The 18927-nt window shown below is 46.3% G+C and overlaps 1 protein-coding gene across 1 annotated transcript in view; it reads right to left on the bottom strand.

Annotated features, from left to right (window-relative positions):
- Positions 1–18538, bottom strand: part of TTC39C (tetratricopeptide repeat domain 39C) — a 100427-nt gene extending 81889 nt beyond the window's left edge. The window contains exon 1 of the mRNA XM_024580140.3: positions 18253–18538. Within this exon, the coding sequence (XP_024435908.2) occupies positions 18253–18413 (161 nt within the window). The 5' untranslated portion in view covers positions 18414–18538. The remainder of the gene's footprint in view (positions 1–18252) is intronic.
- Positions 18539–18927: the final 389 nt, after the last annotated feature.

Genomic DNA, 18927 nt, shown 5'->3' with positions numbered 1-18927 from the left:
TCGCCTGTGTCTGCAGTGCACCTGCAGTGTCTCGCCTGTGTCTGCAGTGCACCTGCAGTGTCTCCTCTGTGTCTGCATAGCACCTGCAGTGTCTCCTCTGTGTCTGCAGAGCACCTGCAGTGTCTCCTCTGTGTCTGCAGAGCACCTGCAGTGTCTACTCTGTGTCTGCAGCGCACCTGCAGTGTCTCCTCTGTGTCTGCAGCGCACCTGCAGTGTCTCCTCTGTGTCTGCAGCGTACCTGCAGTGTCCCCTCTGTGTCTGCAGAGCACCTGCAGTGTCTCCTCTGTATCTGCAGCGCACCTGCAGTGTCTCGCCTGTGTCTGCAGAGCACCTGCAGTGTCTCGCCTGTGTCTGCAGTGCACCTGCAGTGTCTCGCCTGTGTCTGCAGTGCACCTGCAGTGTCTCCTCTGTGTCTGCAGAGCACCTGCAGTGTCTCCTCTGTGTCTGCAGAGCACCTGCAGTGTCTCCTCTGTGTCTGCAGAGCACCTGCAGTGTCTCCTCTGTGTCTGCAGCGCACCTGCAGTGTCTCCTCTGTGTCTGCAGCGCACCTGCAGTGTCTCCTCTGTGTCTGCAGCGCACCTGCAGTGTCTCCTCTGTGTCTGCAGCGCACCTGCAGTGTCTCCTCTGTGTCTGCAGCGCACCTGCAGTGTCTCGCCTGTGTCTGCAGAGCACCTGCAGTGTCTCCTCTGTGTCTGCAGCGCACCTGCAGTGTCTCCTCTGTGTCTGCAGAGCACCTGCAGTGTCTCCTCTGTGTCTGCAGCGCACCTGCAGTGTCTCGCCTGTGTCTGCAGTGCACCTGCAGTGTCTCCTCTGTGTCTGCAGCGCACCTGCAGTGTCTCGCCTGTATCTGCAGAGCACCTGCAGTGTCTCCTCTGTGTCTGCAGCGCACCTGCAGTGTCTTCTTTAAAAAATCAGAAATACAGCAAATGTTAACATGTTTTAATTCTGAGCATGAAGTACACCTGAATTTTATAATATACCATACTTTTTTGTGTGTTCAAAGTATTTACTTCAAAAAAGTGATATCATGCTCCCATTAATATTGTTTTTAATATAGTTTATCGATTATGTTATTGCAGTTGCCCCATTTTTTTCTCCCCTTTATTCCCCTCCACCCTATACCTCTCCTCCCACCCACATTCCTCCACCTTAGTTCGTGTCTATAAGTTCTGTGGCTCCTCCATTTCCCACACTATTCTTAACCTCCCCCTGTCTATTCTGTACCTACCATTTATGCTGCTTATTCCCTTAACTTTTCCCCTGTTCTCCCACTCCCCACTGATAACTCTCCATGTGATCTCTATTTCTGTGACTCTGTTCCTGTTCTAGTCGTCTGTTTAGTTCATTTTTGCTTTTGTTATTTTAGGTTCAGTTGTTGATAGTTATGAGTTTGTTGCCATTTTACTGTTTGTATTTTTGATCTTCTTCTTTTTCTTAGATAAGTCCCCTTAACATTTCATATAATAAGGGTTTGGTGATGATGAACTCCTTTAACTTGACCTTATCTGGGAAGCACTTTATCTGCCCTTCCATTCTAAATGATAGCGTTGCTGGATAGAGTAATCTTGGATGTTGGTCCTTGCCTTCCATGACTTCAAATACTTCTTTCCAGCCCCTTCTTGCCTGTAAGGTTTCTTTTGAGAAATCAACTGATAGTGTTATGGGATTACTTAACACATTTTTAAAAATTAAAAAATGGGCAAAGGAGTTGAACTGACATTTCTCCAAAGATGTACAAGTGACCAACAAGCACATGAAAAGATGCTCAACACCACTGATCATTAGGGAAATACAAATCACAGCTACAATGCAATGTCCACCTCACATCCTTTTCCTGGTTATTACAAAAAAAAAAAAGAGGAGAGAGAAAAAGAACAGGTGTTGGTGAGATGTGGAAAACTGGGAACCTTGTGCACTGTTGGGGGAATATAAAATGGTGCAACCACAACGGAAAACATTATGGAGATTCCTCAAAAAAAAAACTATAAATAAAATTATCATATGATCCAGCAAGTCTACTTCTGGGTATATACACAAAAACAAATTGGTTTGTACACCCATATTCTAGCAGCACTATTCAAAATAGCCAAAAGGCAGAAGCAACCCAAACGCCCATCAACAGGTAAGTGCTACGTGAAATGAGCCAGCACAGAAGGACAAGTACTGTGTGACTCCACTGACAGGAGGTGCCTCGCAGAGTCTAATTCGGGGAGACAGGGAGTGGAATGATGGCTGCCAAGCCGGGGTGGGGTGGGGAGGGAGCATGGGGCGTTAGTGTTGAGTAGGTACAAAGCTTCATTTTGGAAGATGAAGTAAGTTCTGGAGATGGAGGCGGGGGCAGTTGCACAACAATGTAATTGCACTTACTGTCACCAAACTGTACACTTAAAATGTTAAAGTGGTAAATAATCATACAATTAAAAATAATTTTAAAACATTAAAAACTTACTGTCAGTTATAAATATATCAAGAAATGAGAAAAGTAAACTAATACTTATTTAGTAGGCTATAATTGAAAACATCAGAAACATTAACATTAAAGTGCTTTCCTTCTTTGTAAAAAACGTACCAAGAATATTGGGACAGTGCTTGCCAAATACAGAGTGAGCATCTTTGCTATGGCTTGGTCACTTGTCATACTTCCTAGGAAATTTGGGTCAGCTTCCAACATTTTAGCCTCTGTGCTTTCACTGTTGTGAAATATCTCAACAGTTTCTTCCATGTGAAGTTTTTTTGCCAGCATCACTAACTCTAGGACATATTCATCTTTTTGAACAAATACGGCTCCACAATGTAGCGATGTGGGTTGCCCCATCCTGGAGAATATCTAAGGCTCTGCCCCTTACAATGTAACAGGTACACCAAGACAAAGAAATATGGCCCAAATGAAAGATCAAAAGCCCAGAAAAACAACTAAGTGAAGAGGAGATAGGCAATCTATGAGATGCAGAGTTCAAAACACTGGCAATCAGGATGCTCACAGAAATGATTCAGTATGGACACAAAATAGAGGAAGAAATGAAGGCTATGAAAAGTTCAATAAAGAAAAATATACAGAGAACCAGAAGTGAAGGGAATGAAAATGGTACTCGAATCAATGATTTGAACCAGAAGGAAAAAATAAACAGTCAGCCGGAACAGAATGAAGAAACAAGAATTAAAAAATGAGGAGAGGCTTAGGAACCTCTGGGACAACTTTAAACATTCCAACATCTGAATCATATGGGTGCCAGAAGGAGAAGAGGAAGATCAAGAAATTGAAAACTTATTTGAAAAAATAATGAAGGAAAACTTACCCAATCTGGTGAAGGAAATAGTCATGCAAGCACATGAAGCTCAGAGAGTCCTAAAGAAATTGGATCCAAGAAGTAATACACCAAGACACATCATAATTAAACTAGCTGAGATTAAAGAGAAGGAGAGAATCTTAAAAGCAGCAAGAAAAAAGGAGACAGTTACCTACAAAGGAGTTCCCGTAAGACTACCAGCTGATTTTCTAAAGAAACCTTACAGGCAAGAAGGGGCTGGAAAGTATTTGAAGTCACGAAAGGCAAGGACCAACATCCAAGATTACTCTATCCAGCAAAGCTATCATTTAGAAAGGAAGGGCAGATAAAGTGCTTGCCAGATAAGGTCAAGTTAAAGGAGTTCATCATCACCAAGCCCTTATTATATGAAATGTTAAGGGGACTTATCTAAGAAAAAGAAGATCAAAACTATGAACAGTAAAATGAAAACAAACTCACAACTGTCAATGACTGAACCTAAAAAACAGAAACAAACTAAGCAAACAACTAGAACAGGAACAGAATCACAGAAATGGAGATAATATGGAGGGTTATCAGTGGGGGTGAGGAGAAAGGGGGAAAAGGAATAAGCAGCATAAATGGTAGGTACAAAATAGACAGGGGGAGGTGAAGAACAGTATAAGAAATGGAAAAGCCAAAGAACTTATATGTATGACCCATGGACATGAACTAAGGCTGGCAGGGAGGAATGCTGGAGGAAGTAGGGGTGCAGTGTGGAGGGGGTAAAGGAGAGAAAAAAAATGGGACAACTGTAATAGCATAATCAATAAAATGTACTTAAAAAAAAGAAATATGGAAAGAAAACCAAAAGCGTTATACATTTAATGCTATTTTACTTTTCCATTTTTGTACAGACTATGTATGAAAAGAGAAGCTACAAGCCTACCCTACAGCATGAATTTAATTGGCTTTGTACAGCCCCAGCCTAGAAGAAACGCAATGAAATTATTTTAAAATATAAGAAAAAATAATAGATATAGCAGCATATAGGTCAAGGGTCAGACCAAGCAGGGCCACGTCACACCACAAAGATCCTGTCAGAGAGTCTGGTCCTAATCCTGAGGGGGGGGAGGGGCTGTCTTAGTTTCCTGTGGCTGCTGTAACATATTACCTCAAACTTGGTGGCTTTAAACAATAGAAACTTATTCCCCCTCCCCCCCTTCTGGAGGCCAGGGAGTGAACGCAGTCTCACGGCGCTGAAATCAAGGTGTGGGCAGGGCCATGCCCCCTGCTCCCTCCGGAGGCTCTAAGGGGGTCTACTGCCTGACCACTCCAGCTTTGGGTGGCTGCCATCACTCCAGTCTTCAAGGCCAATTTCCCAAATCTCGTTCTCTGCTCCATTTTCACACTGACCTTGTCCTCTGTGGGTGTAAAATCTCCCTCTGACTGCCTCTTATAAAGATACGTGTGATTGCATCTATCTGATCTGGTTGGAATGGATATCCACCCAATAATCTTTACCTCAATCACATTTGCAAGCACCTCCCCCACCCCTTTTTTTTTTGGCCACATAAGGTAACACCCAGAGGTCCCAGTGAGCTGTGGGTATCTTTGCAAGAGCATTTTTCTACCACAGAGGCCATGAGGGACTTTTCAGCAGTGAGGCTATATAATTAGACGCACATGTTGGTGGGGGTAGAGGAGGGCAGCGGATACTAAGGAGGCAGCTGGGCCACTGCAACTGTCCAAGTGTGAGGTGGCTTAGACTAGGTGGTGGTGGTGAAGAGAAGTGAACGGAGATACATACTTAGGAGGTAAAACTGGCAGGAACATAAGGTAACGGTGACTTCCGGAGTGTATACCTTGTTTCAAGTGGTGCCACCCACTGAGCTTGGGAGCATTGAAAGACCATCTGTGCTGGAGAGGATTAGGCTAAACAAGCTACGTGGGATCAAATAGTGAAACAATAGTGTACTTTTGGAGGAAGCAGAGGAAATAGTATACACTCTAGGGCTGGGGCCAGATACTCCACTCATAACCTTTCTTAAATTGAGTTCAGTAAACCTTTTTTTCACACGCAAAGTGATATCCTCAGGGCTGTCAGGAAAATGGGGATTAAGGAGTGAGCATTCAGAGGAAGTGCTGAAGTCCCACTTGGTTACCACTCCGTTATCCTCTGCTTGTGCAGCAACCCAAGCAAAGGCCAAGACTGTTGTGTAAGTACAAGATTGTAACACTTCTAACTTTATTCCAATTCCTCTCCAGCTTTGCTAATTCACACTCATTTATTGCTAAAGTCTGATGCTCATTTAAAGCTACTGATATATTCTAAAAATATACGCTAAATAAAGTCATTTTTAACAGTTTTTCTAATTCTGTCATTAATGTGTATCAAATGTCTCCCCAAGTCATCAGCATTAGTTCCTTTTGTAGCTTAAGTCATACAAATACATAATCAACTCTATCATCTCCATTGAATGCCAGTAGCAGATGGAGGCAGCATTGATAAGCAACTTACAAAGAGCTCACCCAAACCACATTTTATCATACTACCTAAAAAGCTTTTTAACTACCTAAAAAGCTTTTTCCAACCAGTCCTTCAACAAGGGTTATTTTGAAAGGAACTAAGTGAATCAACATGTTTGCATTATTTCCTAAACAAGTTATAATAGGGTTCCTTTATTATGTGTGGCAATAACCCACAAATTGCATGAATACTTTGGAGGATTAAACACACTCAGCTGTTTATACAAGCAATTCAAACACTAATTTATTTTAGAAGATCATTTAGCAATTTTAAGATTTCTGTTAGTTACAAGGCATTTCAAAATGAAACTAGACTTGTTCTCCACAGCAAAACTTTACTGAACTAGTTCTTAGTAAACAACTCTGAACTTTGTACAGAAGCCTGTCTCTCTTACCAAAGCATCTGCATTTTCCTTAGTTGTTAGTAGAGCACAGGTCGAGAAAATTTCATTTGTGTTCACTTCATTATTCATGAGCTTCCTTCACTACAAATTTAGACTTGAAACAGAATGAGCTGAGGTTTTTACTTTGAGATGAAACTCAACATCCTCCCAGCAAGAGAAAAGCTCACAATTTCAAGGAAACCTCAACTACTTATAAGTAGTTTCTCTTATAAGCCAAGCCGAGATCTGAGATGCCACAGAAAACACCCAAACCGTTTTCTCAGTGCTTGTCATTTTTGCATTAGCAATTTCTGCAGAACAAAACTCTCTGAGAATCCCACCACAGCGGGTCCAGACACTGTGTACACCACTTTAGACAGCCATTTTAACCTACCTCTCCCCTGGCCCTTCCCCGCCTCTTCTCCGTGCTCTTTCGAGAGGCATAATTTCTAGCTCGAATTGTTATTTTGGTAATTCAAAGTAATGAATGACTCATCATCAATGCAGAAACAAACAAAAACCATTCCGATCCACGTGCTTGATGGCTGAAACAAACAGCATCCCAGGTATGAACAAGACTCTAAGCAATTAAAGCAACGCAAGCCTCGCTATAGCGTGGAGAAAAATGAGGAGCCCCATCACTCCGGGGACCGCAGGACAAAGGCAGCCCCGTTCTCGCCATGGGTGGTCGGGGGCCACAAATCCGACAGGTCTGCAGCTGATGAGTTCCATGTGCTGCTTTCAGACCTGAATAAAGAGGGTGGGCATGTTGTACAGGACACAAAGGTATCTCGCTGTCTAGCTCCAGAGATCAGTTGACAACACAGAACTTGAGATTTTGCAATTCGCTGTTCAAAACGTAGGGGAAGCACTTGCAGCCTTGACAGTGACTCATTACACTGGGAACAATCCTGAGGAAGCCACACGGCACGGATTTTAGTTTCATCCAAGTGCTTCTCCAACCTGACTCTCCATCACTTAGCAAAGTCAATGGGTACAAAATGTCATTTTCCCTCATTTTCTCTCCTGTTAAAATAGCACCAAAAATTTCACTTGTGACAGAGATAAAAATATTTCAAAATCTGTTAATCTGGTGATGGTACTTAATGGATGTAGAATTTACACGAAGTAAAACCCGAAGGAGAGCTGCTGCAGAGATGAGGCAAGAAAGTGCCATCCCGAAGCAAAAGGACCTACCAAGACGGCAGGAAGGCCAGAGTGGGAAGAGCAGCACACAACGCTCCTTAGCCACAAAACTCAAGAGTCCATCACACTCAGACTCACGCCTTCCTAGGAAAGCCCCACCCGGTGGGAAGTTAGGGTGGCATGACCAAGCATGTAAGAATGGGGGGGCTTAACATGTATCATGGGATACACTGGTGTCATGGTTGGGGGTGGGCCCAGAGAAAGCTCTGCAGATCCGTGCATGGGGGCGCCCTATCGGAGACTGAGAGTGCGTGTGTTTGTGATATTTCCACCTAGCTGCTTCTACGTACCACAGAACAGAAAATCATCACGAAGCATTCTGACCTGTTTTCTCCCATTTTAAAAGAATCACTTTTGTGGTCCCCTTGACTAAGTAACTTTGGGGCAACTGTGTCCTTATTCCTGAGGATTTCGCTCCTTCTGTGTGTGTGAGTGACCTACTTGACCGAAAACCTTGCCCACTTCTTGGGAAGGACGTTGGCTGGTTTATACCCTGAGGGTCAAAGTTAGAAAATCCTGGGTGGTGACAGGGAAGGGAGACCATGCTTCTGAAATAAAGGCACCTGCGGGCGGAAAGACACAGGGCCCACAAGCTAGCTCCCCGCTGAGAATGAAGAAGGGAAGGGCCCCCTCGCTCCCCATCCACATGAGGAGGGACGGAACCCCCGCTGACGGCCATTCCTGGAGCTGTTTGGGCCCTAGATGCCATGGGTGTGACCTAGAAAAGCTGGGGTTCAGGAGCAGTAACAGGGGGGCCTAACACTGGAGGAATCCTACCCCGGGTGGTCACAGATGTAACGGAGGTGCCGTCTTCTTCCACCTGGCTCCTGCAGCAGCGGCAGCGGCTGCGCCAGCCTGGCCAGCCTCTCCCCTTCCTGTCAGCAGAAAGCCCCCTCGCTCCCTGGATTTCAGACGCAGACACCAAACCGATCTTGAGCCTCATGCCCTGTCCCTTGTCCTCTCGATGGAGCTGTTCTTGAAATCCATGGGGCTGTTTGGGGGTGACACCACGACGGTAGTGGACGGGCCGGCAACACAGTACGTCCTGCAATGTGCTAGACAGTCCCATGTATTGTCCTGTGTCCTGCAAGACTTTTGAACACCTGGGAATTCACAGGGATGAAAACCTGCTTGCCGTTCTGTAGTTCTAAAACCAGCTCCCCCGACACAGCGGCACAAAGTCATTCTGGCTCTGCTGACACAGACCCTTCATCAGGGCTTGCTCACGATTTTAGGAAATCACGTCACCGACAGCAACGCTGCCTGTGGCATGTGAGCTGCCAGCACACCGCAGCTACCCAGCCTGCACTCCCGGCCGTCACGTGCCAGTTTCACAGGGGTGTGGAAAGCTCCTCTACATATGTGTAAAGATCCATGAAATACTGGATACCAATGATCTTCATTAATAAACACTTCATTTTTGCCATCCAGTAATAAAAATCTGTAGTATAATGAAATGTAAACATCACAAAAATTACATAAAGAAATTACTTTGGGTTTGATTGTTGTTTTTTTACTTTATTCTGATACAGTCCTCAAGGGTCACGCCCCGCCCGTGTCCACCCGACATCCCCTATAACCTTTTCTGTTTCTCCAGTTTATCCTCCAATCTTAGACGGCCACTAAAGACTGTGGTGTGCAGAGGACCTGGGTTTGGAGAGGCTCAAGGATGCGAGGTCTGTGTTCTGAGACACTCTGTCAGCACACATCCCACGGCTAATGCAGGGATGAAGCATTCTGACACCGCCCTGACACGGGCGGCCTGGCTCGTTGCAAAAATGTCATGCTTTCTCATTATCTCCAGCTCACCAGTCAGCGCTCTGCCTTGGCATTACCCCTACTTCAATAAAGGGATAGCCCTGCTTTCCCTGAACATACACAGAGAAGTCTGGCCAGTTGCTTTATTTTCAAAAGCACCTGCTCTCTTTCTCTCTTATGGAATGGCTTCTGACCTTCTCTTATATCCAAACTTATTCACTGAACACAGGTACAAGCATCTACCTACTTCATTTCTGATGAAGCTGTGCTGAGCATTTACACTTGACGTGTGTTTTTATCACGAAATTTTACCTCTTTATAGTACTGTTTCAGCATTCTATTGCTGTTTGAGCATTGTATGTATGGGCAGGTCGTTCCATCTATCAATTTCATTTTAGGATCATAAAAGGAAATTACAAAATATTTGTTAAAGAAACAGGGCATTAGACCTGGGAGTCAGGAGCCACTGCTCAGGGAAGCTTCCCCTCCCAGCCACCAAGATCTGCGGGAGACCAGCTCTTCCTGAAATTCTGGGCAGGCATTTTGGGGTCAGGGAGCTAGGTTTCTACCTTCTCACGCTGGAGAATCAAATAGTAGTGGATCATGTCACACCACCACCACCCAGGGGCAGCCCAGAGTCATGTGCTCAGTGGCAGCTCTGCTCCTCATTGCCCACACTAAGCACGGGCCTGGATGGTCCACAGGGAAGATGCTGATGGGCCAGTCGGGAGACGTGTTACCAGTTTATGACACCAGAGTGCTAATCCAGGGGGCGCTCTGGAGGTACCTACACTGGGTCAAGAGAAATGACCACTACTCGGTATGGGGAGGGGTGAGGAACAAAGGCTGCCCTCAGGCTGCACTTGCTGTCCGGCAAATACAGAGGCCCAGGTATGCTGCCTGTAAAACCTCCTGGGCCCCACATAACTGCAGGAACCTCAGGAAGGCTAGAACACCTGACGAGGAAGTCCACCCGTCTCTGCCATCTCAGCCCCCTCGTTCAGACAGGCAGCCGTGTGAACCGCACCCACGCCCACCAGGGCTGCATAAAGGGGCAGAAGGGTGCTGCAGGCGCACGGAGGAGTCACACTACCTTTTCAGGCAATCTGAGCTGCACCCTGAATGACGGGCCAGAACTAGTTAAATGATGCAAAATACTGCAGCACAGCTGAGGGAGAGGGACAAGGAAGAGACAGAAGGGAGGCAGACAAGCGGAGAGGCCAGATCACAGGACATCCGATGACAGGTCAGGACCTCGGACCTTACCCTGTCCAAGACTAGGAGCCACCAAGGGCCTAAAGCCTGGGCTGACACATTCCTGAGGAAGAGGGTAGCATCTGGGTGTAGGAATATGGTCTGCATATTGCTGGGGGAACTCACCCCAAAATGGCCTAGCAGCATACAGGTAAACTTCTCTTACCATCAGAGTCACAGAAGAGAGGTAGTATAGTGGGTAGACAGACTGTGGGGCCGGCCAGCCTGGATTCAAACCCAGTCTCCCCACTCACCGTGAACCCTGGCCATGTCATTCAATGTCACCGCGCTTCCCTCTGTGGAGCGCTGGTGGGTAGCCTGGCACAGAGTAAGCACCATTGTGTGTTTATTGTGATGTGTATTAGGAGGAAAAAGTCACCTAAACCAGTGATTTCACAGATAGTACAAGCTTTGGACAAGACTAAGGGTTAAAGTGACATTTTTTTGAAGTAGATTTTTGAACATTAAGTAAGCAATATCTCCTTGAAGGACCTGCTTCTCACCTTTGTGTCCCACAGCTGGCAGACACTCCCTAGGGGCTTCCTCCGTAATAATGGACTGTTAGTAACGGACTGCTTTCCTGTAAGACAGGAGTAACCACCTGTTGTAGCTATACTTCTTGCGCTCTGACATTCTTGAGCAAGAAGACGGAGATGGGGAAAGCAGCCCTCGCTGGGGAAAGGGCTGAGATCACAGACCACCAACCATCTTACACGTGAAGGAAAGCCGCTCTCTCTCCATCTTCACACTGAAGGCCAGCAAGTCGTGACTTTCTCCTTTTTACAAAGCAAATTTATGAAGGGTTTTACATAAAACCATGCTTTTGCAGCTGTGTGGGGTAAGGAGTATTAACTAGACTTACGAGGGTTTCACAATATGACCAATACTGACTCATTTATGTTGTGCGCCTGACACCTGCTCAGAACTCAGAATGAACTGCCCCCCCGCCCTTACAAAAGGGCTTGGAGTGGTGGCTAGATGGATCCCAGGTTACCCCACAATGGCCTTATTTGATCCCCAGTTGGACCTATGCTGGTTGAACAACACACTATGAATTTAGGAAGCAGAGTAAGAGATGGAAGAGAGGAGTTCCTCCCCAGCCAACCCCAACCCCTTTGGAGGGGGAGAGCTGGCACCAGGCCAAGTTTTGAAATAACAGAGAAATTCGTTTTTGCAACACATCCATCTACTTTCCATCCTGCTTGTATACTCTCCCTCCTGCTGGAGCCCTTCTCTTTACCAGACCCCTCAGAGTCCCACTGCTGTTGCCATGAGAGGAAGACGACCCCAGCAAAGGAGGCTGGGTGTGAAAAATGGTGCTTCAGGACCTAAAACAGCCTGGGCAGGAGGTCTAGACCCCTGGAATACGATGTGTTTGGGGATCTACAAGTGGCTTTGTGTAACTAGGACAGAAAGTGCTCCATGCTTCAGTATTACTTCTTCCCCCCCTTCTTCCTTACCCTCATCAAAATACCATTTCCCTCAGTACAGCTCCACTCAGCCAGAGCAGGAGCAGGAGGGAACCTCACCCAGCTACTTGCTGATGCAGCACACGTGGCTCAGAGCGCTCGGATCCTTTTAAGGGTTCCCGTTTTTAGCTTTGTGTGTTTCTACATACACAACTTCCCCCTCACTACAGGTATTCACTTTTTTCTGATACTTTCCTATCCATACTCTCCCACTATTCTATGGCAGCTGCATTTTTAAAAGAATCCCAATTAAGCCAAATGAATCATTCATGAATATTTAATTGAGACCTTTTCAGACAGTGCAATAGTTGGAAAAAAAATAACAAAACATGAACCCTTTTCCAAACACACTACTGAGTTGAAAAGAGAATGGAAAAAGCAACAAATGAGTTCCATCTCCCCTGCCAGTTCCCTTACACCATTCCTGCTTTTCATAGCTTCTCCTTTTCTTGCATTTCTGCACCTATGGGCTCTCCATAGACTCTGGCAGCGAGAGTAGCCAAATCATGGAGAAATCATGGGCGGCCTGCAAGCTTTTCCTGTCCTCCAAAGTATGTAACACAGTTTTGGAAGAGGTTCAGATGCCTACTGGCCCAGATCTCTCACACATGCCTTTTGAGTTTTTCTAGGGAGAACTACTATCTGAAGCAGGAGTCCACAAACTTTTTCAGAGTGAAATATTTTAGGCTTTGCAACTCATATGGTCTCTGTCATAGCTATTCATTCATCTCTGCTGTTGTACTGCACAGGCAGCCACAGAAAATACAGAAGCAAACGAGTGTGGCTGCATGAGGGTATTACAGGAACTACTATAAAGGACACATGGACAAAACCAAGGGGGAGGGTGGAGAGGGGGGAGGGAGGTGGGTTCACCTGGGGTGGGGTAGAGGGATGGGGAGAAAAGGCATACAACTGTAATTGCACAACAATAAAAAAAAAAATATATATATATATATAAGTATAAAAAAAATAAATTCTATAAAAATACCTTTAACAAATAAATGAAAAAATGTAATTACAAAAAAAAAAAAAACAAAAAACGTTATTTACAAAACGGCAGGCTGGATTTGGCCAATGGGTCATAGTTTGCAATCCTGGGATATTCAGCCATCTCTACGTAAGTCTGGCCCCATAATCAACACGCTCACGGATAAACACACATACCACACATACCATGATGGTATGGCCATCAACTGCGCTCAACAATTTAGGGTCCATATATTCATTTTAAATATACACATATTACTTACAATGAATTTTTCTTGTTTTCAAGACATTCTTGCCATTTTTATAATTTAAAATAAAATGGAAGAGAAAAACATCACAACTCATAATACCAACTACTTACTGATTCTGTATCATATTCATGCAATTTCTCCTTGATGAACATATAACCACTACATGCTTCTTGTTTTAGCTGACAATGACAAAATATGACTTTATTAATACTATCTCCAGGCAGAAACTGGTAACGTTGGCAGGGGTAAGAACGATAGATGTTTTAAGGCTTGCAAGAACACCAGGGGTTAAAGCAGGAGATGGAGAAGGTGGCCTCCAGGGGCGGAGGGAGCCGAAACGTCAAGCCTGTGGAAATAGGAACTACGCAGATCATTTTGGCCAGAAGCTCCAATGTCCCACCTTCCTCCTAGCTCAGTATGCATCACTTCTACTGCTAGCCCTCTGACTGTAAAACAAATATTTCAAACCAAAAATGAGAAAAAGAGGGTCATATTAGGACCCTGAGGCCCCAAGGAGCCCATAGTTAACTATGGATGTGAGGGCCACACTGTGAGGGACAATGGTCATCATAAACAGTGATTCACCAAACACCTAGCAGCGCAGTAACGCTGAAAGGCAGCACTGACTCACAGGGCCAAGCACTGGATCTGGGAACCTACGTGGAGAATGAGCCAGCACACATGACAGCCTGCCAGACCGATCAGCTTTGCAATTCTCATCCCTCTTCTCCAGATTCCATGCCCCATCTCCACGGGGGTTCTTCACTGCTTACTCTCCTAGGCTTCATTTCCACCGTACCACCTCTCATGTTTCCCCCCTTCTTCTCTTCCCCATCTCGCCAAACTCCTAATTAAACTCACTTCTACCCCACTACGTGCTCAGCTGGGCTACAAGCTGCTTCTCTCCACTGCAACAGGCCATGGATATGTCTCCCAGTGTTCCACCCCGCAACACCTAAAAACTGAGCGCTGTTTGTGCACGTAACCACAGCCTACCCTATCCTGGGCCGGCGCACCTGAAGGTCTGGATGTGCGTGCGAGTGAGTGAGTGTGTGTGCAAGAAGGGGGAGAGGGGGAGCACTGCTGGATTAGAACACTAAGCTCGAAGACCAAGACCCCGAATTTGGATCCAGGTGGTCGGTATCATGCACTTGTACAGATATGTCCTTAGGCCCAAAATAGAGAGGCCCCAAAGCAGCACCAGTCTGTCCCAGCCTCTGGGAACACACCCCCAAGTGCATGACGGTGGTTAGCGTCAACGACCTGTCGCATTATTACTGGGCTGGCCAAAAAGTTCCTTTGGTTTTTCCCATAAGATGGCTCTAGTAGCACGGAGCTGTCTTTAACTTCTTTCGAAACAATCTTGTTAGACTGTATGATGACAGTTGTCGTTATCAGTGTGCATTTAAACAAAACTTCTCATGAATGACCTATGGACACGGACAATGGTGTGAGGACTAACTGTGGGAGTTGGGGAGGGGGTGCTGAGCACAGGAGGGCAAAGGGGGAAAACTGGGACAACTGTAATAGAATAAACAAGAACAAAAAATTTTTGTAAGTAAAAAAATACAAAAAAAAATTGGTGAATTTTTTGTGTAGCCATTTTAATACTGAAGATGGAAGAATATATGCAAAATTGTTGGCATATTATGCTGTATTATTTCAAGAAAGGTAAAAACGCAACTGAAAGGCAAAAAATGATTTGTTCAGTGTATGGAGAAGGTGCTGTGACTGATCAAACATGTCAACGTGGTTTGCGGAGTTTCGTGCGGAGATGTCTCACTGGACAATGCTCCGAGGTTGGGCAGACCACTTGAAGTTGAGAGCGATCAAACTGGGTCAATAATTGAGAATAATCAACATTACACCACACGGGAGATAGCCGACATACTCGAAATATTCAAATCAATCAAGTTATTGGTAACAGTGAAAAATGTGTATTTTATTTTACAGAGAAAAACCATACGGACTTTTTGGCCAACCCAATACTGTAGTTACAATGAAAGTGGCAACTATGTTTTGAATTCCCAACTATGGCATGATTTATGTCTCAAAAGAAAGTCTCCATTAGGAAATTATATTTCTAATTCCTATATGTATGATGCCTCAATTATATAATCTAGACTTTCCACTATTCAGAATGGCCTTCGTGATAATCTGCTTCTACGAAATAACCACTTCCCATTAGGTAGCTGTTGATGAAACTTTTATCATCCTAGTAATGTGGCATGAGAAAATGAACTTCTTCCTCTAATAAAAAAGTTATTGCTACTCTAGATACAAAATGTTTCCGTTGTTAAATTTAAACAATAAGATCCTGAAAGGTTTACTTATATGGGAAGGGTGGCTGTCTGTGACAAAACAATCCTAAGAAAGGAAATAACCAGTTGCTCTCTCTTCTGTAAACGGAGCTAGAGGTGTTCCTCAAACACTTCTGATGCAGTACCTTTGAGTTTTGCAGCAGGCCATTCAACTTTGGAACAGGAAAAGAAGTTTCTAATGTATAACAGGATATAAACCTTTCCAATGCAATATGTGAGGCTACCTTTAAATATAAGAGCAACCTTCTTACTGGATGTTTTATCTCTTATTCAAACTGTATTATTAAGAAAGTATAATAATTATAGGGAAGGCATCAAGTCGAATACAAAAGCTGGCTAGTGTTTACTGAGTTCTTCCATTCTGACAGCTACCATGAATTATTCCTTTTCATTCTAACAACCACACTACCATGGGTGCTACTCCCATCCCACAAGCAAGGAAGCAAATTGAGAAACCGGAGTCAGTCCCTACAAGAGCAGCAAAACTGGGATTGCAAGACTAACTATGGGAAAGCCAACAAGATATTGTTACCATCGTCCACCCCTTAAAAAGTTTAAGTTGCTGGAAAACAAGGTCACAGGGAAAATTACAAAATCTAATCAATTTAGGGAGGCAGGAGGAACGGTGTAATGAGAAGGGCCCTTGATTTAGAACCACAGTGCTGTGTCCTAGTCCAGGCTAAATATGGAGACTCGAGTCCCTTGTTATAAAATTCTCATGATAAAATACTCCTCACTAGAGTTGTCACTAGAATACCCAGAATATAAGGAAATGTGCCTAGCACCGCGCTTGGCAGAGAACAGACACCACAATATTGTTTCCTTCTTTATCTTTAGTTTTCATTTCAAAATATAAGCAGCCCAGTACAGCATAGGGAACACATTCAGTAATTCTGGATTAACTGTGAATGGTGTCAGATGGGTACTAGACTTATCACGATCACTTGTAAGGTACATAATTGTCTGATTCCCTAGGATGGACACCTAATATATTATGTCAACTGTATTTGAAAAATAAAATACAAGCAGACAGCTCCTATCTCTAAAATGTAAATCCTCCTTGGACACCTTCCCCCTCCTTCACCCACAGAGAAACACCTTTCAAGGTGCATCTCTCTGCTGTTGCTGCAATAAAGAGTTTTCCTATAACCACAATCTGCCCTCTAGTACCACTGTGAAAATTGTCTAGGTAAAACATAACTGCAGAGCAGTGTTTATTTCATGCTTTCAGTATACAGGAACCAGGAAGCAGTAATTAAGTACTATACTGAAGCAGTTTAGAAAAAATAACCGTTAAAAATGAGTGACAGAACATTCCAAAGCAAGCACTATGGAGACATGCAAACACCGTATCTTGATCGGCAACCAAAGAGAGTAAACTTGACTCTAAGACTCTCTCCAGCCCTCGCTCATACAACACAAACTGGTGGTCTAGCACGGTATATGAAACAGTCATATGTTCTTTTTTTATGTCGTATATATTCTCAGAAGACTAAAAAACTGACCAAGAGAGACTGAGGGAAACCTTAAATCTTTTAAATCTATTCTCCATGAACAGCCTAGATAAATCTCTGGCTTGAAATCAGACTACTATGTTTTAAAAATAACATGTTCTGGGGAAAGCTGGTAAGTTCTCATTTTCAGGTTAAAACCTCATTTAAAAGTAAAATGTCTTTAGTGAAAAGTTCACGGTTGTGCAGCTTTGCCACTACGACTGTGGAAGCTCCAGCCGGCAGAAACCACCCTTCTACCAGGTCTGAAAACTGCAGGCGTCTGTAGCTCGAGCTCTCCCTCCTCTCGTTCCTTGCAGACTGGCTCTCAATGACAGCTGCACATCCTTCCTCTCATTCCCACCAAACCACCGGGTCCAGAAAAGTGTAAAAGCTCATGACCCTTAAACATTTACAGGGAAGCAGCGAATCAACACCCCAGAGACTTGCCAACATTCAAAGGGCAAATCACAAACTTGCTTCCTCAACCTGAAGGCAGATGCTTCTCGTCCCCAATTAAAGTGAAGGCTCCTCCCACACTCCCGAGAAAGCTACCGGGTTTCAGTTCTTTCCTTCATTTTTTAAAAGACAAATAAAAATGAACTCAACACATGTGTTCTTCCTTCCACTCTTACACACATTTAAAAATCCCTCATTTTTTCTTCCTCTAAGTTAGAGAAATCCATAACAAATATGCTCGCTTGAAAGGCATTAGGAACTCATCTGAAGGCTGAAGTACAGAAGATAGGCGGAGAGAGGTGAGCCAGCAGAGTTCGTTTGAGGTTTTCAATTCCTGCTTGGCCAGGCAATCGTGCATATGTTTGCAAACAGTGAAAGCGTTTGGAATGCACAAGGATGCGAAGTGACGCGAGGCACGAGAAACAAGCATCCTGTGCAGCTGCTGCGCTCCGCGCCACAAAGGCTGTTCGGGCGGCACGCGAGCCCGAGGCACAACACTCCAAGTCCAAGGCTCTCAGCCGCCTCCAATCGCATCCGGCCGCAGGTGCCAACACCATTGGGCTCCGGCGGCGGGAGGGCAACCTGCGACCGAGCAGCGGCTAAACAGTGGACGCCCCTCTCGGAGGGGCGAGACCGGAGATAAAGTGAGGGGAGACCGCCGGAGCGCGGGGAGGACGCGCGGCGGGTCCCGGGGACAGAAAGGACGACGGAGTGGGAGTAAAAAGGGGCGATGTGGCAAAGGCGCAGAAGCCAGCTGCGGCTCGAACCGAGGGAGACGACCAGGGGACCGGGGCCAGGGATTAGCGACCAACGGGAGGGGAAGGGCCTGCCGCAGAGGGAGCTCGTAAGACCAGCCCGAGGGGCGCGTGGCCTGGGTAGGGGAGCAGACGCGTCGGTCACCTGTATTGTTTGAAAAGCTGGTCCGACTCCCTAAAGCCGTTGTTCAGCAGCATGTTGATGCCGGCCAAGGCCAGCTCCGCGTCCTGCAGGGGCGCCGCGGCCGCCGCGGCCGAGTCTCCGTCGTCCCGCCGCCGCGGCCGCCGCTGCTCGGAGCCGGCCATGGGCGCGCGAGGCTCTGCGCAGGGCCGAGGCGAAGTCGGGCGGCTGCTGCGGGCCCGCGCGCGCCCGGAGCCCGGCAGGCTCAACCTGTCGGGAGCTCGGCGGAGCCGGGCGGCCGGGGCGGGGCGCGGGGCGGCGGGGAGGGCGGAGCCGCGTCCCGCCGCCGCAGGGGATTACTCAGCAGCCGCCCGCCCGCGCCTCCCGCCTGCGGCGAGGCGCCCTGCTCGCGCGGGCACCGCGGCCGGATCCGTTTCCGGGTGCCTCTAACCCCGCGGAGCCGGCCCGAGCGGCCGCCGCCCCCGCTTCCTGCAGCCCCCGCGCGCCGGCCTGCCTACGCGCGCCGCGCCCCTCGCCAGCCCTCCGGCCCCGCGCGCCCGGACGCCCACGAGCCCCCGGGGGCGGCCCTGGGCCGCCTCCTCCGGAAGGGCCGACCCCGGGGTCTCGGGGAAGCCAGGGAGGACGAGCGCGTTGGTTAGGGGAGCGGGGAGCTCCGACCGAGAAGTCGCAGCGAGAGCG

This window comes from Desmodus rotundus, chromosome 10 (genome assembly GCF_022682495.2).
Source record: "Desmodus rotundus isolate HL8 chromosome 10, HLdesRot8A.1, whole genome shotgun sequence".
NCBI lineage: Eukaryota > Metazoa > Chordata > Mammalia > Chiroptera > Phyllostomidae > Desmodus > Desmodus rotundus.
This window is presented reverse-complemented; position numbering and strand designations above follow the sequence as displayed.